The 24,468-nt window shown below is 46.6% G+C and overlaps 1 protein-coding gene and 1 long non-coding RNA gene across 5 annotated transcripts; one reads left to right on the forward strand and one right to left on the reverse strand.

Annotated features, from left to right (window-relative positions):
• Positions 1-1,324: 1,324 nt before the first annotated feature.
• On the reverse strand, positions 1,325-3,161 carry LOC311583441. Its single transcript, XR_014774513.1, has 3 exons — positions 3,003-3,161; positions 2,658-2,777; positions 1,325-1,834 (listed from the first exon to the last, which is right to left on the reverse strand). It is a non-coding gene; the product is annotated as an uncharacterized lncRNA (long non-coding RNA).
• Positions 2,944-22,824, forward strand: HENMT1 (HEN methyltransferase 1). 4 transcript variants are annotated; one of them, XM_084757026.1, is made up of 8 exons: positions 2,944-3,007; positions 4,603-4,753; positions 6,250-6,378; positions 9,712-9,824; positions 10,557-10,691; positions 15,584-15,763; positions 16,676-16,853; positions 18,163-22,824. In XM_084757026.1, exons 2-8 carry the CDS (start codon positions 4,709-4,711, stop codon positions 18,589-18,591), a joined length of 1,209 nt encoding a protein of 402 aa, XP_084613152.1. In that variant the 5' UTR covers positions 2,944-3,007; positions 4,603-4,708; the 3' UTR covers positions 18,592-22,824. The 4 variants fall into 4 exon arrangements, with proteins under 4 accessions (XP_084613152.1, XP_084613153.1, XP_084613154.1 ...); XM_084757027.1 differs by lacking the exon at positions 2,944-3,007 and adding an exon at positions 3,532-3,796; XM_084757028.1 differs by lacking the exon at positions 2,944-3,007 and adding an exon at positions 3,830-3,926.
• The last annotated feature ends 1,644 nt before the right edge of the window (positions 22,825-24,468 follow it).

Raw genomic sequence — 24,468 nt, forward strand, 5'->3', positions numbered from 1 at the left:
CACAGTGGAGCTTATAAGACCTCAAAGCCTGCATCCACAGTGCCACACTTCCTCCAACACCTGCATCCACAGTGACACACTTCCTCCAACACCTGCATCCACAGTGCCACACTTCCTCCAACACCTGCATCCACAGGGACACACTTCCTCCAACACCTGCATCCACAGTGCCACACTTCCTCCAACACCTGCATCCACAGGGACACACTTCCTCCAACACCTGCATCCACAGTGCCACACTTCCTCCAACACCTGCATCCACAGGGACACACTTCCTCCAACAAGGCCACACCTCTTACATAGTGCCACTTCCTATGGATAAGCATTCACACACTATTAAGTCTATGGGGCTCATTCCTTTCTTTCTTTTCTTTTTTTTTCCAAGACAGGGTTTCTCTGTGTAGCCTTAGCTGTCCTCGACTCGCTTGGAGGACCAGGCTGGCCTCGAACTCACAGCGGTGCGCCTTCCTCTGCCTCCCGAGTGCTGGGATTAAAGGTGTGTGCCACCACACCCGGCCATGGGGACCATTTCTATTCAAAGCATGACAGTCAGTAAACGCAGGCTCAGCGCTGGCCCACAGGGCACATTCCACTTTGGAATTCTAGTTCTGCTCTGTTGTCTAAGGATGAGGAGTCACTGCAGCGGCCATTCCGACACCAAGCCAGCCAGCCAGAATGTCACCACAGTGCAGAAGAAAAATATCCAACACTGGGAAATTTTTAAAATGAAATTTTAGTATCCCACTGCAGCTGAAGGCCATGTCACAGACATCTCTCTGGAGGATGGTGGTGTTCTGTGAGCTACAACCTAACCATAAGAGGGTCCAAACAATTCATAACCTTAAAAAGTAGAAGACAGCACCTTTAATCCCAGCATGCGGGAGGCAGAGGCAGGCAGATCGCTGTGAGTTCAAGGCCAGCCTGGTCTACAAAGCGAGTCCAGGATGGCCAAGGCTACACAGACAGACCCGGTCTAGAAAAACCAAAGAGGGAAAAAAAAGTAGACAACAGAAAAGATTTCAGGCTTGTTCATTCATTTTATCTTATTTATTATGATTATTAAGATGTCTATTTTCTAATGAGAGAGAACAAGAAAGGGTGTGGATTTGGATGGGCGGGGAAGATATGGCAGGAACCCGGGGAGGTAAAATTGTAACCAGAATATGGAAAAAAAAACATCTATTTTCAGTTGGGAGAAAGAAAGAAAATAGATAAGATAGGATTTTATTTGTATTTTCTTGTTTAACAGAGAAGATACCACAAAGGTTTTGTCTCTTTTTAAAAATTTATTTTTATTTTTTATTATTTAAAAAAATGTCTTGCTTGTTTATTTTTTGAGACAGGGTTTCTCTGCATAACAGCTCTGGCAGTCCTGGACTCACTGGTAGACCAGGCTGGCCTCAAACTCACAGAGATTTACCTGCCTCTGCCTTCTGAGAGCTGGGATTAAACACATGCACCACCATGCCAGGTTGTTTGTTTTTTGAAACAGGGTTTCTCTGAGGGTTTTGGCTGCCCTGGAACTCTGTAGACCAGGTTGGCCTCAAACTCAGAGATCTGCCTGTCTCTGCCTCCCAGAGTACTGGGATTAAAGGTGTACACCATCACCACCTGGCTCGAAGGCTGTTGTATTATTACTAGGTGGAATATTATCTAGCTTTATACATAATGTAGTGATTAGTCGCTCAAGCTGCTGTAAAAGAACCTCACAAAATAGATGGCGTAAAGAACGGAAGCTTCTTTCTTGCCTGGGAGCAGGGAGACTGACCTTTACACATTTACATCTGTCAAGTTATTTTTCAGTGCTGTGACCAAAATACTTGACAGGAACAACCTAAGGAGAGAAAGGAGATGTTAGGTCCTGACTCCCAAATCTCCAAAATGACAGTGCCACTGACCTAAATGACACCTGGGCTCGGCCCAGGCTGGACCAGAAGGACAGCTGGTGGACAGATAGCTTACACTCAGCATTCCTCAGGAACCTGTCTACCAGGAAGAGCAACTTCCTTTATCTCCCCTTACCTCAGGCAAATGGGGCCTCTAGCTCCCCAATAGCATATTACCTGTACTCCATATCAAAGGCCCCACGCTGGCTCTCAGGATGTTCTGGCTTGCACACCTACCCCAACCCTGCAGCTACCCGTTCTCTTTAAAACCTGTAAGCCTTTCCCCACCTTTTTGCTATTTTCTGTCTCTCAAGAAGTAGCCATTGCTGGGCATGGTGTTACACATTTGTTAATCCCAGCACTCAGGGAGGGAGAGGCTGGTGGATCTCTGTGAGTTCGAGGGCCAGCCTGGTCTGCAAAGCGAGTCCAGGACAGCCATACAGAGAAACCCAAATTATACCTGTTTTAAGACATATATGTCCCTTTAATAAAGCCTATTTGCACTGCATGTGTGCTATGCCACTGGCAATCTCTGAAACTGTAATACAGCATGATCCTACCTCCAAAGCCTGAATTACACACATTTTTCCCCCGGAAAAATTCTAGACTCTAAAGTACCTAAAACAAGGTGTAATTTATCTCTGTGCTCCCCTGTGACTCAGGATCATGGTTTTGCATAGAGCAGCCAGTAAGAATTTGGATATTTAATATTTCATTTATGGCTTTTAATAAAAGTCTAGAGTTAGGAGTAGCCTAGGCGTTTGCTAGTACCTGAAGATGTTCTTGAATTTCTGGTCCTTAACTACAAGCGCTGATCCCACTGGCACACACTACCATGGCCAGCTCATCTATGGTATAGTAACAGGTTGCTCACACAAGTAAACGCACGCTCTGGAATAAATTAGTGAATGATTATCTAAGCCAAGAGTCTCATGCTGCCCATCCAACAGTGTAGATGATGCTGATTTTTAACTCCTGATTCTGACTCCACCTGCGATTTGCAGTGCCGGGTTAGTGGGGATGCGTAGTCACACCTGCCTCAGTTTTTGTTTTTAAAACTGGGTTTTTGCCCCCACCCCATCTCAGGTGCTCCCAACGTCTTCTCCCGTTGCTTACAGCAAGTAAGTGTAAAGTTGCGATCAGGCAGTCCTCCTCCTTTCTTTTCTTTTTTCTTTCTTCCATTCTTTTATTTTTTCCGTGACAGGGTTTCTCTGTATCCCTGGCTATCCTGGACTCACTTTGTAGATCAGGCTGACCTCAAATTCACAGGGATCCATCTGCCTCTGTCTCCTGAGTGCTGGGATTAAAGGCGTGCGTGCGCCAAGATCAGGCAGTTCTTAAAGTGTATGTAGTTTAAAAAAAAAAAAAAAATTAGGTGTTTAAGAGCTTAGGTGTGTGGGAATCAACTCTACCCAGCTGACCGGTCCCTAGAAGGGCCTCGTGCCATTCATTGTTCTGGGCTAGCAGGCTCGCGCACAACTCGCCTGCCTCTTCCGTGGCCTGCCATTGGCCCGGACCATGTCCACGTCTCTTCCGCGCACGAGGAGGCTCGCACCCCGGGGCGCCACGGACCTAACAGCCGCCCAGCCCGCAGCCTGGCCCGCCGTGTAGGCCGCACCCAACAGTCGCGGCAGGCAGGGCAGGTCGCCGCAGCGCGAGGGGCTGAGATGCGGAGGGGCTGAGAGTCGTGGTCCCCAGGGTTCGGAAGATCGGGGTGTAAAATGTCTTCGGGGCATGCGCCACGGCGGCCGTTAAGTGACCCAAAACCGACGCCTTGGAGTCGGCGGCAGCCGGGAGGCATGCGGCCGGAGCATGGCCGGGCTTCGCATGCCCAGCGAGGACCCTGAGGGCGCAGAGCGCAGGCGCGACGCGCAGGGCCAGCGGGCGGCCAGGTGCGGCCGGCCAGCCAGGTGCGGAGAGCAGGGGGTGGAGCAGCGCGGCTGCGCGGGCGTCAGGGGCGGGGCCAGCAGCTCCACGGGACTGGGCGGCGCTTTGTCTCAGCGGTTTGCTTTCCCGGGTGGAAATGCTTCCGACTGCTGGGTAAGTGATGTGGGGTTGAAGCCGGCTGGTGATGGAACGCTGACAACCCCCCACCCCTCCGCATCCTCCTCCCGACTCCCCTCCAAGCCAAGGTTCATCATATGAACCAGGAAATCACTGAAAAGCTGGTGGTTGACATCTTGCTTACTTCGGATTAAGTTCTAGTTGGTAAGAACACGTGCATAGGATACTAACATTCAGGTCCTTGAGTGAATTGGACTGGCATTGCAGCATCGCTGACTTATTAAGGGCACCCTCCCTGCTCCCCAAGTTTCATTTGCCGATGTTTGAGAAGTTACCGAAAGCGGTATGAAGTTGAGAGATCGAGGATGGCCTTGAACTTCTGACTCGCCTTCTTGAGTTACGGCCGTGTGCCCCTGGGTCTAATTTTATGTGGTGTTGGGGATCGAATGTGCGTCATGCTTGCTTTGAAGCGCTCTTGACAACTGAGCAGCATTTATAACCCGAGGTTGAGGATCTTAGCAATAGCTCGTATCACACAGAACTAGTAATGGTTAAACAAGAGTGTTACTGCACTTTGCCGAGCTGGATGCTTTTAGAAGCCATCGTCAGTATCTCGGTACTTAGTGGGTGAATTCTGCTGGGAAGTGGGAACAGGTGGGAAGGAGAAGCAGGGCCGCTGACCTCTTTTCATCCGGTCCATCGTTTCTTCCAGGCTTCTCGTGTGAAAAGAGACTAACTGGCGTTTACAGCCGAGTTGCCGCTGATTCTCTGATACACAGCCCGGAGGATAAATCTTCATTACTATTATTTTTGTCACAATGGAAGTTGGAAGCAAAATGGAAGTGGCAAAAAAGAACATACTGGTAAATGCCACCCTTCTTTACTGACTTACAGGGGTCTCACAGGGGTGTACTGTCGAGAAATGACCAATAAATCATCCTATTTAAGTCGTTGCATCCCTCCCCGGGGTGTTGAATTAAATAAAACTGACATCAATGAAATAACCACATTGGATGTGTATAAAGTAAAAACACAGATGTTACTTTTAAACAAAAAATCTCTACAGAAATGGGTCACCTGGGAGTTTTATTTTTGTTTTCTTTACCTGGTGAGGTTAAAAGGTAGAGTTTCCTCTGAGATCTGCTGAGGCCTAACAGGTGGCATTTCTCTAAGTTTCCAGGAAGATGCTGTTCTGGTTTGGGGACCACGCTTGGTGACCTAGGCTGAATCTCCCAGCTGTGTAGCGGCACTTGGAATATGGCTAGTGCAACAGGGGAAGGGTCTGAACTTTACCGTGACTGATTTTAGCACTAACAAGTGTGAAATCCCAAGTTCGATTCCCTACCACAGCTCTGCGGAGAGAGGGGAGGCAGGGGCTCGGTTGCATGTGTCGAGGTATATTTTATTGCATTGCTGGGATGGAAGCCAACTGGTCTACCACTGCTCTACGTCCCAACCTCGCTTGCTGTTGGTTTTTATTGGGTAGTGTGTATCTTGGTTTACTCCTTTACAGTACCAGTAGGGAAGAGAACAGAGGAACAGTTGTTGCAGATACGGGTCACTTTTGTTTTTCTCTTGGATCTGCTAAAAAAAAAAAAAAAAAGGGGTGGGGGTGGGGGTGGGGTGCTATTCTGACTCAGGACAGTTGCAATAAAAACACTGTAGTGGGGTTTAACTCCAGACAAGTAAAGCGAGAGCAGCCAAAGGTGGATAGAGATGTGTGCAAGGAGTGTGGAGTGGAAAGACAGGGTAAGTGCATACAGAGAGGAAACATTTGCTTAGAATCGGAACTTCAGGTGGTGAGGGTGCTCAGATATCAAGGGTAGGGAATTCACTTTAAACTGAGTTAGCAGAATTCTTGCTAAAACTGGCCTAGGCAGTCCCAAAGACTAGGTCCGCTGCCGAATCAAAGCCTGCTAGAAGCCAGGCGTGGTGGCACACGCCTGTAATCCCAATCTCTGTGAGTTCAAGGCCAGCCTGTTCTACAAAGTGAGTCTAGGACAGCCAGGGCTACACAGAGAACCTCTGCCTTGGAAAATAAACAAAACAAAACAAAAAGCTTGCTAGAGAGGTTTGAGAGCCTACTGTTGGCCCAGCACTTCCTGTCCTAGCCTCCAGCCTACCTGGACCACACTCTTCGGCTGTCACACAGTAAAAAGGCCCCTGGAGTTCAGCTACAGGAAGCATAAAGGCCAGCCTGGCACACGGACAGCAGGTGCTGCCCCAGGACCTTCAGTTTGACCTGCTTGGTGGCTGCTATTGCGCAGATTGATTGGGAAGAGATGTTTTTGTTTTCTCCTTAAATGTCTAAAGTCATGCCTGATTTGAGAACCCTTTGCTGTTGTTTAAAATCTTTCAGTGCAACAGTGTGGTTGGTGGTAATTTTGAAGACGTTTCTTCAGAGAAGGTAATTAGGTTTAACCCACCATTATACAAGCAACGATACCAGTTCGTTAGAGATTTAGTGGATCGCCATGAACCCAAGAAGGTAACTATCTTTTTTTTTTTTAACTGTTAAGATTGCCCTATTACAGTGGTGTATCAAATGTACTAGTAAGGGAGACTCATCCCCGGCCCCCCCCTCCCCCCAGGATTCGGGGTTCCACACGGGCTCTGGCATGCTAGGCAAGCAGTCTACTGCGGGCCACATCCCCAGCCTGAGAAGGTCTTGAATGATTTGGGGTGCTGGATGTGACTATAGAGCATTGTGTACAAGCAGAAAACTGTCAAAGAGAAAGAGGTGTGGTTTTGGATGTTGCGTACGTAGTCTGACTTCTAAGTCTTAAGACTCAGATGATCTTCCTGCCTCAGCTTCTCCAAGCAGCGAGTACAGGTGTGCCCGGCAGGAGAAACTTCAAAGTGATTATTGCAATAGGGAGCTGACCATAAGGGTGGGAGTTCCATGTGTTTCAGAGTTAAGGAGGATTTGTTTTTTTGTTTTTGTTTTTAAACCACGGAAGAGAACAAAAATCACAAATTGGGAAAGTCATTATGATAATCCCAAAGGGGCCAGCAGCATTTTTAACAATGAAAGCATCTTAATTATGGTGAATAAAGCTTATTTATTTTTGGAGACAGCTGTAGTTGGCCTCTGACTCCACTCTCCTGCCTCTCCTTCTCAAATTTGGGATTGCAGTGGTAGCCACTACATCTGCTGAACCGCAGCTCCTCACCCCCACCCCGCCTGTTTTTGTTTGTTTGTTTGTTTGTTTGTTTTTCGAGACAAGGTTTCTCTGTGTAGCCTTGGCTGTCCTGAACTTGCCTTGTAGACCAGGCTGGTCTTAAACTCAAGAGATCTGCCTGCTTCTGCCTCTCAGTGCTGGGGTTAAAGGTGTGCGCCACTACACCTGACCTAAAGTGATTTCTTGCTTTCTATTTTAGCCTTATTTCTTTTCCCTGATGATAGTGGGGACTACAGGCATTTCTCAGGCTGGCTGAGAAGAATCATTGAGGCAGAAGCATTTCATCAGTTTGGGGAGACAAAGCTCAGTGGCACTGGGGCGGGGGTGAGTAGAAAAGCTGGAGGAAAGTGGTTATAGGAAATTTTGGGATCAAATAGTAATTTCAACCTTGAGGCTAGGAATGGAAACACAAAGTCTTACCTACCCAGTCATCGTAGAGAAAGGTCATTCTTTGCAGTGACCCTTTTCCTACAACATGAGACTTGGGTGAGTCTCCTCAGCCTTGTATAGGGAGCTCAGAGATGAGGTAGAAATCACCTTGCTAGCAGGTGAGATGGCTCAGCCAGTATAGGCTCTTGATGTCAGGTCTACTGACCTGAGTTCACCTCCCAGGATCCACCTGGTGGAAGCTGAGAGAACTCACTCCCACAGGTCCTCTGACCACTACAGAGACCTGTAGTCTCAACACACTCAGACAGAGGCAGGAGGATTGCTGTGAGTTTGAGGCCAGCCTGGTCTGCATAGTGAGTCCCAGGCCATCAAGGAGTACATCTTAAGACCCTGTCTAAAACAAATCAAACCAAAAACAACAAGGCACATAAACAAACAAATAAGACCCAACTTGTGATTCTTTTTTTTTTAATGGAAAAATAAAATTATTCATATTACATCTCAATTGCTATCTCATTCCATGCATCCTCCCATTCCTTCCTCCCTCCTGCTTTCACCCCATTCCCCTTCCCTATGACTGTGACTGAGAGAGACCTCCTCCCCCTGAATATGATGCTAGGGTATCAGGTCTCTTCTTGGTAGTCTGCTATCCTTCCTCCGAGTGCCATCGGGCTTCCCCATCAAGGGGACAGGGCCAAATATGGGGCACCAGAGTTCGTGTGACAGTCAGTTCCCACTCTCCATTTAACTGTGGAGACTGCCCTGTCCCTTGCCTAGATCTGGGTAGGGGTTTGATGCTGACTGCATGTATTGTCCTTGGTTGGTGCCATAGTTCGAGCAGAACCCCTGGGCCCAGATCCGCCCATCATAGTGTTCTTCTTGTAGGTTTCTAGGACCCTCTGGATCCTTCTGTTTCCCCGTCTCCTATATTTCTCTCACTTAGAGTCCCAATAGGATGTCCTCACCTCTATCCCACTTTCCTGGTAAGTGAAGACTTTCATGAGACATGCCCCTTGGGCTAGTGTCCAGATATAAGTGAGTATATACCATTTGAGTCTCTTTGTTTCTGGGTTAGCTCACTCATTATGATCATTTCTAGTTCAATCCATTTGTCCACAAAGTTTGGGTAGTCTTTGTTTTTAATAGCTGAATAGTATTCCATAGTGTAAATACACCAGTTTCTTCATCCATTCTTCTACTGAGGGACACTTAGGCTGTTTCCATGTTCTGGCTATTATGAATAAGGCCGCTATGAACATGGTTGAGCGTATGTCCCTCCAACTTGTGATTCTTGCTTCGTAGCTGAGCTGACTTTGAGCTCCCCATCTTCCTGCCTCTACTTTCCCAGAGTTCGGATTCCAGGTCTGCGCCACCACACTTGTTCACTTGGCTTTGGCAATGGGACCCAGAGCTTCAGGGACGCTAGGCAGGCACTTCGTTCACTCTCCCTCTCTAAGGCCTGGCTTCAAACATATATTTTTTTTTCTGCCTCAGCATCCCCAGCACTAGCACTATAGGCAGAGACTACCCTGCCTTTTAACCTTTCTCCCCGAGTCAAATATAGACAGGAGCAGCTGTTCTGAGAAGGAATGACTCCATTTGCAGGATTAGAAAGTCTCAGTTTAATTGTGTGTGTTGTGTGTGTGTGTGTGTGTGTGTTTATACTGTTCTACTAGAAAAGATCCTTCATAATAGCTTTATGTTTTCACTGTTAATACACTGTCTCCCATTGAGGCAGGATGCACAAAGACACACCACACACACACACACACACATATGTATGGAGGCCCAAAAAAGGTCAACAATGGTTGTCTGTCTATGTCACTCTCCATATTATGTTTTTGTTTTTTTTTTGACTTTTCGAGACAGAGTTTCTCTGTGTAGCCTTGACTGTTCTGGACTCACTTTGTAGTCCAGGCTGGCCTCGAACTCACAGGGATCCACCTGCCTCTGCCTCCCGAGTGCTGGGATTAAAGGCGTGCGCCACCACGCCCGGCTTCATATTATGTTTTTTGAGGTAGGTTTCTCGCTGAGCCTGGATCTCTTAGACTTGGCTAGGCTACAGGTAGGATTACAGGCACATCCTGCTGTACCTGACTTTACCATACAGGTGCTGGGGACCTGAACTCAGGCCCGTATTCTTGCTCTTCACTGACGGAGCCATCTCCCCAGGCTCTCTCCAGTTTAAATGCGCACACTCTTCTGGCTATGAGTGTCATTCTGCCAGTGACGCTGTATCTCATCTATAGGTTGCAGACCTGGGATGTGGCGATACCAAGCTCCTAAAGCTGCTAAAAATCTACCCATGCATTCAACTGCTTGTTGGGGTAGACATCAACGAGGAAAAATTACATTCAAATGGGTAATACTTGTAGTCCTGTGGTTTGGGTGTGGTCTGTTCCCCCAAAGGTTGGAAGCCTGGTCCCCAGGGCAGTAGCAGAACTACCGAGAGACACAGTATAGTCAGTCAGAGGTCATGGGGTCTCTTCCATAATAAAATTATTTTCTCTCTCCTTTTGAGATAAGATATTATGGTATAGCACAGGCTGCCCTCATCTTAAATTGGTAGCGCGCCACCATGCCTGGCTTTAATGGCTATCTCTAAGGTGCAGGTTCAGTCTCATGTCTGTAAGTTCTGACAGAAGGTTATAAAGCATGCATGCACCTGGTCGCTTAACACCATGCTCTTTCTGCTTCTCTAGCATTTATTAATTTATAGATCATTTTGAGACCTGCTCTTCTAAGAGCAAAGAGCTGACGTGTCTTTGATCCAGAGAGGCAAAGTGTGAAAATGAGAACATCATCGCATATTTAAAATCATGTTTATAGTGCCCTGACTTCCTGCTGTGGAAGGAAGTTGCCCCATGGCCTAGTGTTTAGACAAGAAGAACAAAACAGGCCGAGTCAGACTCCCATCAGTGTAGGCAAAAGATGATGACCTGGGTTCTGTAGCTGGGAGAATCCCTTCTCCTTGGGACTCACACTTCCAGGGTCAGCCCTCTGCCACTGAGCCAGCCATATCTCCAGCCCCAGGCTTCCTAATTTCTAAACAACCGTTTCCTGATGTTTCTGATGAGTGGTGGTTCTTTTGCAGGCATTACTTGTCTCCCTATTTGGGGGAGTTTGTAAAACCCCGAGATCAAGATTTGACTGTCACCCTATATCATGGCTCTGTCGTGGAGAGAGACTCCCGCTTGCTTGGATTCGATTTGATAACATGCATTGAATTGTAAGTCTGAAAGTTGTATAAACTCTTTGTTTTGAAAAAATACGAAGGAATTAGCCTCATAAGTCAATGTGATTATTTGTAAAAAGAAACTGCACATCAGTTGGGTATATTTTTTTCTTTTAGTATTTTACTTGGGAATTCCAAATATGAAGATAATTCCAAAAATAAGCATTCACATACTCCACGTAGCCAGCTGTTAATGCGTCCCTTGTAGTCCGTATCATGTTACATGTGCACTCTCCCTCACACAGTGGTCTTTTTTTTTTTTTTTTTTTAATGAAATAAAGGAAAGTTATCTACAGAGGCCTTTGCCCTGTTTAAAAGGTTCATTTGTGGGGCTGGAAAGCCACGTCAGTGGTTAAGAGCACTTGCTCTTCCAGCACCCACATGGTAGTTAACATTCCACGCCCTCCAGCGCCCTCTTTTGACCTCTGAGGGCAAGCAAAAACACACGATAACAAAGTCATCTGTATTTCTTTCTTTATAATGCATTTATTTGCTTAGACTTTAAATTTACTTTTATGTGTATTAGTGTTTGCCTGACTATATGTCTCTGTACCCTGTGTGAGTGTGTGTGTGTGTGTGTGTGTGTGTGTGTGTGTGTGTGAGAGAGAGAGAGAGAGAGAGAGAGAGAGAGAGAGAGTGTGTGTGTGTGTGTGTGTGTGTGAGAGAGAGAGAGAGAGAGAGAGAGAGTGTGTGTGTGTGTGTGTGTGTGTGTGTGTGTGTGTGTGAGAGAGAGAGAGAGAGAGAGAGAGTGTGTGTGTGTGTGTGTGTGTGTGTGTGTGTGTGTGTGTTGCCTGAGGAGGCAGTCGAGAAGAGGGATTAGATCCCCTGGGACTGGAATCCTGGGAGGCTGACAGTTGTGAGCCATCATGTGGGTGCTGGGAATTGAACTCTGGTCCTCTGGAAGAGCAGCCACTGCTCTTAACTGCTGAGCCATCTCTCCAGCACTTGCATTTCTTTCTTTCTTTTTTCTTATTTTGTTTCCTCCTCGAAGTCTAACATAGCCCAGGATGGTCTCAGACTTGATGTATATAATCTTGAACTTCTCATCCTTCTCTCTCTACCTCCCGAGGGCTGGGATGACACGTGTGCCACCATGTTCAGTTTTATGTGGTGCTAAGGATGGAAACCAGGGCATTGTGCCTCGTTGAGTTTCTTTTGCTGCCGATTTGTAGTCTTATTCCACTGTAGTTAGACAGAATGCAGGGAGCCACTTCAGTTTTCCTGTATTTGTTAAGATGTGTAATGCATGATCTATTTTAGAGAAAGTGCCATGAGTTGCTGAGAAGAACGTGTTCTGTAGTGTTGGGGTGGAATGTTCTATAGGTTATATGTTGAGTCCTCTTGATCTATGATTGACTTAATTCAGATATTTCCTTTGTTGAGATGACCTGGCAACTGGTAAGAGTAGGGCACTGATACTTTTCTGCTGTGCTGCAGTTAATCTGTGATGTCACATCAAGTAGCATTTGGTAATGTCTTTAAAAATATTTGTCCTATCTTTTGAGATTATAGTATAATTATGCCGCTTCCCCCTCCCTTCCCTCTCGGCAAGCCCTCCCGTGCATCATGCTTGCTTGAGGTGTTGCCGGGAGCCCAGTTCCAGTCCTGTTTAATTTCGTTATCACGTGTAGTGACAGATTTATAGACCCTGTGGGTTTAGGTACAAGGCACTGTTCTGTTCAACCAGGGCCACTAATTCTTTCCCTTTGGTCCCCTTTCCTTGGGCTTCTCCTTCAGGTGTAATTTCCTGTATGAATTTTTATATGATCCATTTGAGAGTAAAAGGAGACAATGGCCTTTTACTTCTAATTACCTGTATGTTAAAGCTATCCTAAAGCTTTTTACCAGGAGGCCGAGCATGGTGGTACATGCCTTTAATCCCAGCATTTGGGAGACAGAGATGGGTCTTCGTGAGTTTGAGGCCAGCCTGGTCTACAAAGCGAGTCCACATCAGCCCGGGCTGTTACACAGAGAAACCCTGGCTCAACCCCCCCAAATATTTTTTATTAGGTTTGTGTGTGTGTGTGTGTATGTGTGTGTGTGTATGTGTATGTGTATGTGCATGTGCATGTTCCTGGGGACTGAACTCAAGTTGTGTCAGGCTTGGAGACAAGCACCTTTACGTGTTAGCCATAGTACAAGCCCTTAAACGTTTCTAGGAAGGAATGCTTTGGGCAGGTGAGATGGCTCAGCAGGAAGAGGCACCTGCTGTGTGAATGTGGTCAATTTCCAGAACCCCGCAAAGGCGGACGGAGAGAACTGGGTCTCATTATTATACTCTGGCTTCCATATACGGCCCATGAAAAATTAAAAGATCAGACAAAGTGCTTTCTCTTGTGTAGCCATAGTATGCTGTATTAAGAAATCTCACAATGATGCACACGGCCATGTTGTATAGTGCACAGCTCACACTCACATCTCAGTTGTTCTGGTGATGTCTTTTATAGCTATTTTTCAAGTGTAGGTATTTTTTTGATTGATGTTGTTGTTATGTTTGTTTGTTTTGTAATTTTTGAGGCAGAGTCTCTGTATGAGGTCCTGGCTATCCTGGAGCTCACTATATAGGCGAGGCTAGCCTGGAGCTCGCAGAGATCTGTAGGCCTTGAACTTTTTCAAACCTACTTTATTTGGGGTTCTTTAATGCTTACACCTCCTTTCCAACCCACCTACCCTAGATAGGAGAGAAAAGAGGTTAATAGGAACAGGAGAAGTAGACCTTTAAGACCTTTTTAGACTCAGTTCCTTGGAGTGATTCCGCTGAAGTAGTTGGCAGGATTCCAGCCGACCCATTAAACAGCAAACCAGTGAATCAGCACAGGTGACTGCAGCTGCAGCAGCCGGAACCCAGAACCTCAGCGTGTTCTCTGGAGTGATTCTCTCTAGGAACGTCTCTAAACGGAGAGATGAATAGCCAAACAATAGGAAATGATGCCAAGGTCAAAAAGCCCAGCGTCTTGTTTGGGGCATACTACTAACTTGCATTTCCAACCATCCTGAACAGTTTGCAATAGTTAGCTTTCATAAGACCAGAACTGTACATCACATTTTCAAATGAGTTGCGTATGAATAATACATTAAGCAAAAGTTGAACAAAATAATCTTAAACTTCTATCAATACACAATACCACTGTAAAATATTTGAGGTTAGTAGATTCAATAATCTACCTTTTATCCTATAATTCTATATCCCCCCCCTTTTTCCCCCAAGACAGGGTTTCTCTGTATAGCCTTGGCTGTCCTATATATGTATGTATATACTTGTGTGTATGTGTATATGTTGTATGTACATGTATATATACACACATGTATATGGATATAGGATAGATTCACACACACACACAGGCACACACAGGCACACACAGGCACACACAGACACACACAGACACACACACACACACAGACACACACACACACACACACATATATCCTCTCAGAGTCTGTACTAGGATGTTGGCAAAACACCAGGCCTCCACAAGAGGCAGTTCCTCTTCTAGTGGACAAACATCACATGTTCTCTCACAAGTCTCTCACATCTCACACTTGGGATCAAAACAAAAACATGTTTACATCCACTACAGAGATCCCTCAGCCTTTGCCTCCCTAGTGTTGGTAATAAAGGCAGTACACTACCTTATCTGGCCTGAGATTTTAGTAGTAAAGTCTTTTGATTGTCTGTTAATCATCTGGAACAGGTTTTCCTAGTCTTTCTATTTTCTAGAACATCCCTTAATCTGCATTTGTCTTAGTATTTCAATCTTAGATTTAGAGGATTTTTTTGGGGGTGGGTATTGAATCAAATGTTTCATGTACGTTAAACAGGTGCTGTAGCATATATTGTGTGTTTATGCAGGAGCACTCATGGGGGGGGGTGGTGGAGACCAGTGTTTGATGTCTTGTGTCTTCCTCAATCACTTTTCCACCTTGCATTCCCCACCCCCCACCCCAACCCCCTAGATGTCTGCCTCCCTGTCTCTTGAGTGCTGGGAATAAAGGGGTATGCCACCATGCCTGGCCACTGTGTGTGTGTGTGTGTGTGTGTGTGTGTGTGTGTGTGTGTGTGTGTGTGTATTTTAGTTTTTTTGAGACAAGGTTTTTCTGTGTAGCTTTGGCTGTCCTGGACTTGCTTTGTAGACCAGTCTGGCTTCGAACTCACAGAGGTCCACCTGCCTCTGCCTTCTTGAGTGCTGGGATCACAGGCGTGCGCCACCACACCTGGATTACCTTGTGTTTTTGAGAAGTCTCTCTCAATGAACCTGAATCTTGCTGATTGACTGCACTGACTGGTCAGCAAGCGTCCCAGCATTGGGGTCACAGATGTGTGTGATCCCACGCCAGACTTTTTCTGTGAGTGCAGGGCATCTGAACTTAGGTCCTTATTCTTCCCCAAGTATGTCCACAAGTATGTGTGTGTCCCTGGAGGCTAGTAGAGGACATCAGATACCCAGGGTCTGGACCTAGAGGTGGCTGTGGGTCACCTGACATGGGTGCTAGAAACCAAGTTGGGATCCTCTCTAAGAGTAGAATGTGCTCGTACTTGCTCTCTCCGCAGGCGCCTGGGAATGTGTTTTGGAAAAGAGCACATAGAAGTAGTGTTGTGTTCTTGGGGCATCAAATCAAGGAATTTATAAGCTCAGATACTTTAACAAGGAATATTGGTATGAATTCTGTAGAGTGCAGCAGAGGGTCTTAGTTGATGGATCATTCTGGGTAATGCTGAGAGTGGAAAGGGTTAAACATGAAAACAATTGCTCTTGGGGTGTGGACCATAGCATTATCAAAGGAGGGAGAAGCCAGTATCCTGGTAGGAATTATTTTTGCTAAGTCAGTTAGGGAAATCCACCCAAGTGAAGCCACATTAATTCTGTGTTTCTTATTAACCATCTTAGAATAGAACATTTGGATTCGGATGACCTGGCCAGATTTCCTGAAGTGGTTTTTGGATACCTGTCACCGGCCATGATTGTAATCAGCACACCAAATGCTGAATTCAACCCCCTGTTTCCCACAGTGACCCTGAGGGACGCAGATCATAAATTTGAGTGGAGCAGAATGGAGTTCCAGACCTGGTAAGTTCAGAAGTGTTTCTTTGTTTTTGTTTTTTGTTTTCGTTTTTTCTCTGTTTGGTAGGAATCTTCTTATAGGAAGTAAGCTTTGATATGCCTGTCTTACCTAAAGTGTTTCTTACTTCATTCCGGCAAGCTCTCCATGTGGGACTTACACTGTAATAGGATCACAAGGAAAGCAGAACATGTGGGCAGCAGGAGAAAAGAGTGTGTGCCTACTGGATGCTCCTTATGAGTCTTGGCATAGAATAAGGACCCAAAATGGGGAAGGTCTGGGCTGTGAGGTGAGCTCACGCCCATGCTTGGGGTGGCTATTGGTTTGTGCACAGTTTTTGGGATAATTCCAAATGCATGTAGTCTAGGCTGGAGTCGTTGAGGTCTCCTCATTCACCCCTGCAGTCTGCCCATTCACCCCTGCAGTCTGCACATTCACCCCTGCAGTCTGCCCACTCACCCCTGCAGTCTGCCCATTCACCCCTGCAGTCTGCCCATTCACCCCTGCAGTCTGCCCATTCACCCCTGCAGTCTGCCCATCCCGTAGGCTCCCTTTCCTCTTCCTGTGGTGACTTGGAGACTGAAAATGTGTTGCTGCCTTTGTTCTCTGCAGAAATCAGGCACCCAGGTGATAGATCATATGCCCACGTAGAATGTTTAACTTTAGAATTTTTTTTTTTGAGGAGTTATATCCTTACATAACTCAGGCTAGCTTTAAGCTCCTGACCTTTCTGCTTTATCAGCCCAAGTGCCATGACAGGCCCGACCCATCATGCCAGGCTCAGAAACACTTTGGTTCATCATATTTCATGTTTCCTAATCCTTCCGACAAGAAGTCACTTAAGAATTGTTTGTTTGATAAGCCACGTAGCCACAGCTGTGTGTTCAGAGGAGTGATTTCTCTTTGTTGTTTGATTTCAGGGCTTCACAAGTGGCAGATCGCTACAGTTACCATGTGGAGTTCACTGGGGTAGGGACCCCACCAGCTGGATCTGAGCATGTTGGATATTGTACCCAGATAGGTGTCTTTAGGAAAAACAGTGGGAAGCTAGCTGAGCCCTCTGTTTCACAGCAGCCCGACCAGCATGTTTATAAGGCTGTGAGTATTCTGTGTGAGGACGGGGACTGCTATTGTGACCTCTTCCACCCACCCTCTCACCCTCCTTCCCTCCCTCCCTCCCTCCCTCTCTCCCTCCCTCCCTCCCTCCTTCCCTCCCTCTCTCTCTCTCTTCTCTGCACTCTTCCTCCTTCGTCCCTATCCCCGCCTTCCTTCCACTCCCCTCCCTCTTTCTACTTTTTTTCTTCACCAGTTTCCAAAGTAGAAAGGAGTATACATGACCGAGTTAAAATTTTTTTCTTTTCTCTCTCTCCTTTCTGTCTGTCTTTCTTGACGGAGTCTCACTCTGTAGCCCTGGCTGGCTTGGAACTTGCTACGTAGACTAGGGTGGCCTTGAATACACAGAGATCCACCTACCTCTGCCTCCCAAGTGCTGGGATTAAAGGCCTGCACCGCCACACCTCGTTGCGGCTCATCATAGAAAGAGGAAGGTCCTGGCAGGGTTGGCCTATGGCATCCTTCAGACTGCCTGGCCTGTTGGCAATGTGTTACAGGGAACAGTTTGCTGGGGGTCTCCTTAGGATGTTTCAAAGTAGGACTTTTGCTGCCTCCTTTGTGATCTTGTATGATCATCAGCAGTAAAGAGAAAACCAGTAACAGTTCCCCTCCGGCCTGTGGTTAGAAGTGACTGGAGTAAGAGTCGGAGCAAACCCGCGCACACCCCCGCACCCCCAGCCCCCCATCTTTCAAAAGAATACATTCTTTCCTTGATGGAACCATTTTCATTTATTTTTAATTTTTCTTTAGCCTGTGTGGCCTTGATCTCTTGGGTCAGTGGCTCTCCCTGTCTGAGCCTTTCAGAGCATCGGCTCCCGGGGTTACAGGAATGCACCACTGGTTCTCGATTGAACCGGTTTTCTTTTATACACGTATTTCCATGTAACATTAAGTAGAAACACGGGGTCATAGGTTCAGTCTGGCTCACAGCCATCTGTTAACTCCAGTCCCCCTGGATCCGGTGCCCTCTTTCAGACTCGGTGTAGCATGTGCTGCACAGCCATACATGCGGGCAAAACACTCACAGACAAAAAACAATAAAATAATTCTTAAAAAAAAAAAAAAAGGAATACTGGGTTAGTGCTTGTTGGTGGAAACCTGACCGGGATACAGTAGGCATTACAATCAGAAGCAAGCCAGTTAGGTAATGTCCACATGTATTTGACTCCCAGTAAAATTAAGATTTTACAATGACTAGGTCTTGTGCCGTATGTGCACATAGTTCTTACTTATGTGGCTGAATTACTGGCGGTTTAACAAGCTTCCTATTCTATTTGGTTTTTCTTCCCTTCAGGTTTATACAACCTCCTACCCCAGCTTACAGCAGGAAAAGGTGCTCAAGTTTGTACTGGTTGGGGAACTCTTGATACAAGTGGACCGCCTGAGGCTGAGACACCAGCGAATGCTGAGGGAACAGGAGAAAGAGCAGGACCCTAAGGCAGGGGACATGGGCTTCTCCCCAGCCCCCCACCTCCTGTTGGGAGCAGTCTTCACTGAGGCTGAAAAGGCCAGGATAGAAAATTCTCCCAAACCCTTCTGTGAAGGAGAGAAGTTTTGCATACCCCTGCAGAGACTGCTTGCTTATCCCAAACTGCACCGCCTGTGTGCTGACGAAGACAGGATGCGGTGCCTCATTGCCGACTCTGTGTGTTTAAGCAGCGATGGTTCTGCAGTGGTGGTCGACCTGCATAATTCTTGGGATTATTGGCCTGAAGATAATTGAGCCACCTGAGTTTTCCAGAGCATAGAGTCCTGCTGGCAGTTGGGTTCACTTAGAATTCAAATGTCTTTTTTTTTTTTAGGTGGTGCTAGGAATCGAGCCTGGGGCCTTGCACATGGTAAGCAAGCACTCTGCCACTCAGCTACATCCTCAGCCCTAGAATTTAAACTTTGTACAGTCATAATTGTAGTGGTATTTTGAGAGTTTTTTAAAAACACAAATTGGGTCCTGAACTCATTGACAGATCTGCCTGACATACAGACTGCTCTTTGCCTGAGAGAGGGCTTAATTAAAAAGTAGTTGCTTTCCTTTAAAATTAGATTTTTAAAAAAATTTGGTGTTTACAAGAATGAAGAAATTTGATGTGGTAATGTGTTAATTCTGTCCTTACCCATATTTTGGTGTTAGAGCCGTATGTTGAATGTGACATTAAAACATTTAAATGTAATGAAAGCCACTTGAGACCCTTTCCCGGTGCTGGGACAGAGGCCCATATCTGCAATCCTAGCCTGGATAGCCTGGATAGATGAGACAGGAGAAGCATGGCTTTGAGGCCAGCCTGCTACATGGTAAGACCCCATCTCAAAGACAAAAAGCAGTTTTTCTGCCCAGTTTTCCCCAGTGGTGATGTAGCTCTAAAATCTAGGATTATCTTTTGCGTCAAAATTTCCCTATTATGCTCTGCATAAACCAGTGTATAAAAAAGGAACGCTGGTGCTTTGAAAGGAAGGGAGGTCACCCCTGGCCACCTTGTTGTGGTTGTTTGTGGTGCTAGAGGCTGAACCCAGGGCCTCGCACATTCTAGGCAAGCGCTTCATCATTGAGCCACACCCCCACAGCTTTCCAGCTGGAGTTAGGCTGGTAGTAGCTGCAGGAGAGAGAAATGGGGCTTTTAAAAAATGAACCTGGGGCTTCAAAGAGATATTCTTGTGTGAGGCAGGGGAGTCCAGAGGTGAGCCAGCCAGGCATGCCTGCTCTGTACTGTCGCATACCCTGGTTTCCATCTTAATGAGTCTGGAAGAGATTAACCTGGGGTTCCCACTTGCATAGCCTACCAGCAGCTAGGAAGAGAGGTGGAGTGCACCAGCTGCCCAGTGTGCCTTCTGTCTGTTGCTAGGCAACACTACTGACCCTTCCTGTGTTCACATAAGGCAGTGAGGGAAGTTGAGAAGTGCAGTCTGTATTCTGAGAGGCCACATGCATACTCTGCCATCTCCTAAGGAACTAGAAGAAAATGAACACGATGACAAACTGCCTGTGCCACCCGGCATAGTCTGACCTCCCTGAGAGGCATTCTGTGGCAGCAGTGTTAGTCCCTGGGCAAGCGCCCTGTGGACATTTACTTCTAAGTTGAGTCTTCAAGGGTTCCTTAGTAATCAGTGGATTTGGTGAGGTTTTCATAGGGAAAAATCTAAAGCACAAATCTAAAGCACATAAGCACTGCTAACCAGCTGCCCTCTTGAATCTCGTAGACTAATCCTTTAGATTTCCATGTGTGCCACCAGGTGCTCAAAGGCGTATGTGACCTAGACAGATTTGCATTACTCTCCCCACCCAAATGCCCTTTCTACGTTTGTGCCCAAGGTTTGCCTTAGGGCTCCCTGTGCATCTTTGCTCTTTGCTGGAGTCACGTTTCCAGCTAGGGTCAAGCCCTTGGTCACATCTTCTTCTGAAGTTAGTCCCATCAGTTACCATGAAGCTGGTGACTTGATGCCTTACCCACAAACCCTTTGTGCTTACACCTTACGGGGACTGCTGTTTCACTTCCTGCACCTGCCCCTCTCTTTCCCAGGGCTGCACGCATGCTAGGCACGCCTTCTACCACCGAACCACACTTGCAGCCTGTGGTTGTGCTTACCAGTCTTCGTTTGTGTTCCCCTCCCAGCTTTGATAAGTGCATTTCTTTGCACATTGGAAGGTTTATTAACATTTCCAGCCACAGATCGGCATAGTTTTTGTAGGGGGGCCTTGCCAGGAAATACTGTCCCTATCGTAACTTTTCAACTCCGCTTGAGTTGAGGCATAAAGTAATTTTGTGTTTTGTGCAAGGACCTGTACCCCTAGTTACTAAACATCTTCCCAAGGCAGCTGTGCGATTTAGCCTGTGGTGCACTGTTCTTCTTCTCTCTCTCTGGTGCTGGGGATGTAGCCCAGGGCTCTGTGTGCTTATGTGCAGGCGCTTTCCCACTGAGCCCCAGCCCCAGCCCCAGCGCAGACAGTGCTCTAAGGTCACAACACTCCTACCCTTTAGCAGCACACACAGTAGGACCCTCTGAAGACTGAGGACAGCTAGAGATTGCGATCCCCAGCGCTGTGATTGCAGAGTGCAAGCCTTGTGTATCCCAGCACCTGGGAGGTGGCGACAGGAGGCTCACAACTTCAGAGTCACCCTTGGCTGCGTAGTGAGTTTGAAGCCAGCATGGATTACATGAGACACTGTCTCAAGAAAAGCAAAGCCCCCCCACACCCCGCCCCCAAACCCTCTCCACACCCATGATAAAAACCAAAGGCAGAAAGCAACCAGTCAGGTTTGCTAGGAGCGTTTTTGTTCCACGTGTAAAGTGAGGTGTAATATCCATATTAGGATGCTCTTGTAAGTGCTAGAGAGATAGTGTTGCGGTATTGACCTAGCTAGAGAGTCGGTGCTACCAAAATTGCTTTTCACACTGAGTAGCCAAGCACCTGGCAGCTTTCAAGAAACAGGTAGAATAGTGCGCACACACAGCCTCTCTGCCCTCTACAGAATGGCTTTACATTCCTCCTAGCCAGACACCCCCCCTTCTCTGCAGAATGGAGAAGAAACTCTGTCCTCTTCAGTCATTGACACCCTCAAGCCTTTCACCTTCCCCTCACAGCACAGCTCGGCTCATAGGAGTCTTGCCCCTGGAGAGCGAGGGTTGAGTGACAGACGGCTTCTCTCCTATCCCATCCCAGTGTGGGGATTTTCAGGGAGCGTCTTAGGAAATCAGACACGGGAAATGCACTCCTCAAGGTCATAATCCGAAGGCAGCGTGAGGCGTCTGAAACATCACAAGCCTTGGAGCGAGGGGGCTTTTTTTTAGGTTCTTGTTAATCTAAAGACATTTAAGAATATCTCTGTGCTGGGCTCCAGTCCAGGACCCTACAGATGTTAAGCAGGTCCTTTGCGGAGCTCTGTCTGTGCCACAAGTGTTCTGTGTCATTTTGTTTTTTTTAAACATCTAGTATGCTTTATTTCCTCCCCAGGTACTCTGTTAAATAAAGCACCATTTTGTTCTATGTAATTTTAATCCTCCTCCCTTAGTTTTCCTGCTTGGGAGCTCCTACTAGGAATATATTGTCTCTTATATATTGTGTAAAAGCAGAGTCACTGCTGTGATATTTTCTGGGCTAAGCCTGGCTCGTGCTGAGAAGTTTGTGGACGGAGAGGAAGCATACAGTTAAGCTTACATTCTGGTTGATGTTAAGTGTTTGAGACCTTGTTTTTTTCTGACTCGCTATGTAGCTGAATATGGCCTTGGACTTTTTGCTTTCCCCTCCCAAGTGCTGGGACTACGGGCCTGTGCCACCATACCCCGTTTCCTGCAGTGCTGGGGATTGAACCTGGGGCTTCATACATGCTGGGCAAGCACTTTACCGACTGAACTACATCCCCAGCCCCCAGATGTTTGAGATCTTGTGGGGAAGATTGTTGATGCCTTTAAGTCTCCCTCAAAACAAACACAAAACAGCAACTGAACCCCAAATGCCTTTCCTCATTTCCAGAATGCTTAAGGCCCTGAGTTTGATCCCCAACTGAATCAGCTGGATATAGTGGCACATGGGTGCAGTGTCAACACTCGGGGGCCAGAGACAAGTTTGAGGTTAACCCAGTCTACAACTATAGGCTCCAAGGCAGTGAGGGCTACATAGGGAAACCATGTCCCAAAACAAATGAACAAAAACTGTGCAAATCATTTTTCTTATAATAACCTTACAATTTAAATTATGAAAGGAAAAGTATAGTTTAGGACAATATAAAGGCAGTTATACTGTAATTGTCTTTATCCTTAATACTCACCGTCTCACAGCCTCTTGGGAGCGCCTGGCTTCTCCCATTCACTGCTTCCTCACGGGCACCACTGCCCACATTCTGCATGCAATCCAGTCGTTTGTTTTATATCAATTTCCACCAAACAGCATAAGCGCATGGATTTTTTAAATAAACTTGTTATTGTTCTTTTACTAATAAATATATTTTAAATATTTACTTTTTAAGTCTTGTGGACATTTGTGTGTATCTCTGTCTGGAGGTCAGACAAGCACAGTGAATCTCCCGGAGCTGGAATTCCTGGCTGTTGTGAGCCACCCAGCGTTGGAGCTGGGAAGTGAATTCCAGTCCTGTACAAGTCAGAAGCCAGCGCTCTGACATGCCGGACCTCCTCTCCGGCCGCTACTGTATATTTTTGATGCAGTTTTGTCATTAGCAATTTATAAATACAACTGGATGTGCCTCTTTCTGTATTGACAACATGTTCTTTTGCAGAACATTAATAGTTGTATATAGAAATTCATCCTGAAAATCCCCAATTGCTCTGTTTATTTAAACTTTTTCCATTATTTTGTGTGTATGGGTGTTCTGACTGTTTTAAATATCTATGAACCAAGTGCATGTGGTACCCTGGGGGCCAGAAGAGCACTTAGGATTCCTTGGGACTGGAATGACAGGCAGGTGTGAGCTGCTTTAGGTGCTGGGAACTGTGTGTGGGTCCTCAGGAAGAACAGCCAATGCTCTTCACCACTAACCCTCCGCTCCCAATTACTCTTAAGGATGTAAAGAAATGTCCCTCAACAGTTTACATTTCCTACCCATTCCTAGAGATGACTTTCAAACATTGCTTGTTCTCAGTTCACTAAGTGTAGACTGCAGTTTTGTAAGAACGAATGACCTTTTGGGGGACAGGTTGTTTCCCCCTCCACATCCCTGGTATGTCACTTGAATGGGCTACATAGTATTTTTTAAAACTTATTTACTTAATTGATTTGTCTGTGTATAGGTGTTTTGCCATGTTGCTGGTGCCGACAGGGTAGAAGAGGGCATTGGATCCCCTGCAACTGGGTTGCAGACAGTTAGGAACCACCATGTGGGTGATGGAAATTGAACCTAGATCCTCTGGAAGAACAGTTGGCACTCTTAACCAGTGAGCCATCTCCCCAGCCCCTAGTCTACATATTAATATGAATTAGATTGCTCTGTGTGGTAATGGGTAATATGGATTTATTTATTTATTTTTTACTTTTTGGTTTTTTGAGACAGGATTTCCTGGATTCACTTTGTAGACCAGGCTGGCCTCGAACTCACAGCGCTCCACCTGCCTCTGCCTCCCAAGTGCTGGGATTAAAGACGTGCGCCACCATGCCGGGCTGATAATACGGTTTTTTAGGAGGCAGAATTTTTACCTTACTGTTTACTTTAGTAAGTTTTCACGCCACTCAACAGGGCCCCCATTCCTAGAGTATGTGTCAAATGTGCTACCAGCCACAGCCGCAGATCCCTGAGAGAAATTCATTCTATTGTTTTGGGCCCCTTGGAAGGAGCACGTGTTTGGGCAGACCTCAAGGTACAGCAAAACCACTCCCTTTGTAGCCAGGAAGCAAGAGAGAGGAAGGGAGCCCCCTCCCCACCCAAGTGAGCTAAGCTCCTCCTCGATGTTCCTTCCGCCTCTTAAAGGTGCCATGACCTCCCAGCAGTGCCTCCCTGGACCTCTCTGGGAGACGATAAAGACAGAAACAGTAGCGATAACTTTTAAAGACTTCTGTGATTCCACAGCTTGTCCTTCCAGCATTACTTGAGTTCTAGTTGTTTCTGTATGATTTACATGTGAGACCCCGCCCCTCCAGTGCCTCCCCGAGACTCCCACG

This window comes from Acomys minous (genome assembly GCF_964271855.1).
Source record: "Acomys minous genome assembly, chromosome: 14".
NCBI lineage: Eukaryota > Metazoa > Chordata > Mammalia > Rodentia > Muridae > Acomys > Acomys minous.

Bases quoted from the DNA above. Each gene is read 5' to 3' on its own strand.
- HENMT1 (XM_084757026.1), top strand. From the start codon at position 4,709: ATGGAAGTTGGAAGCAAAATGGAAGTGGCAAAAAAGAACATACTG. The intron at 10,692-15,583 runs GTAAGTCTGAAA...TAACCATCTTAG, and splicing joins TTGATAACATGCATTGAATT to AATAGAACATTTGGATTCGG. The intron at 15,764-16,675 runs GTAAGTTCAGAA...GTTTGATTTCAG, and splicing joins AGAATGGAGTTCCAGACCTG to GGCTTCACAAGTGGCAGATC.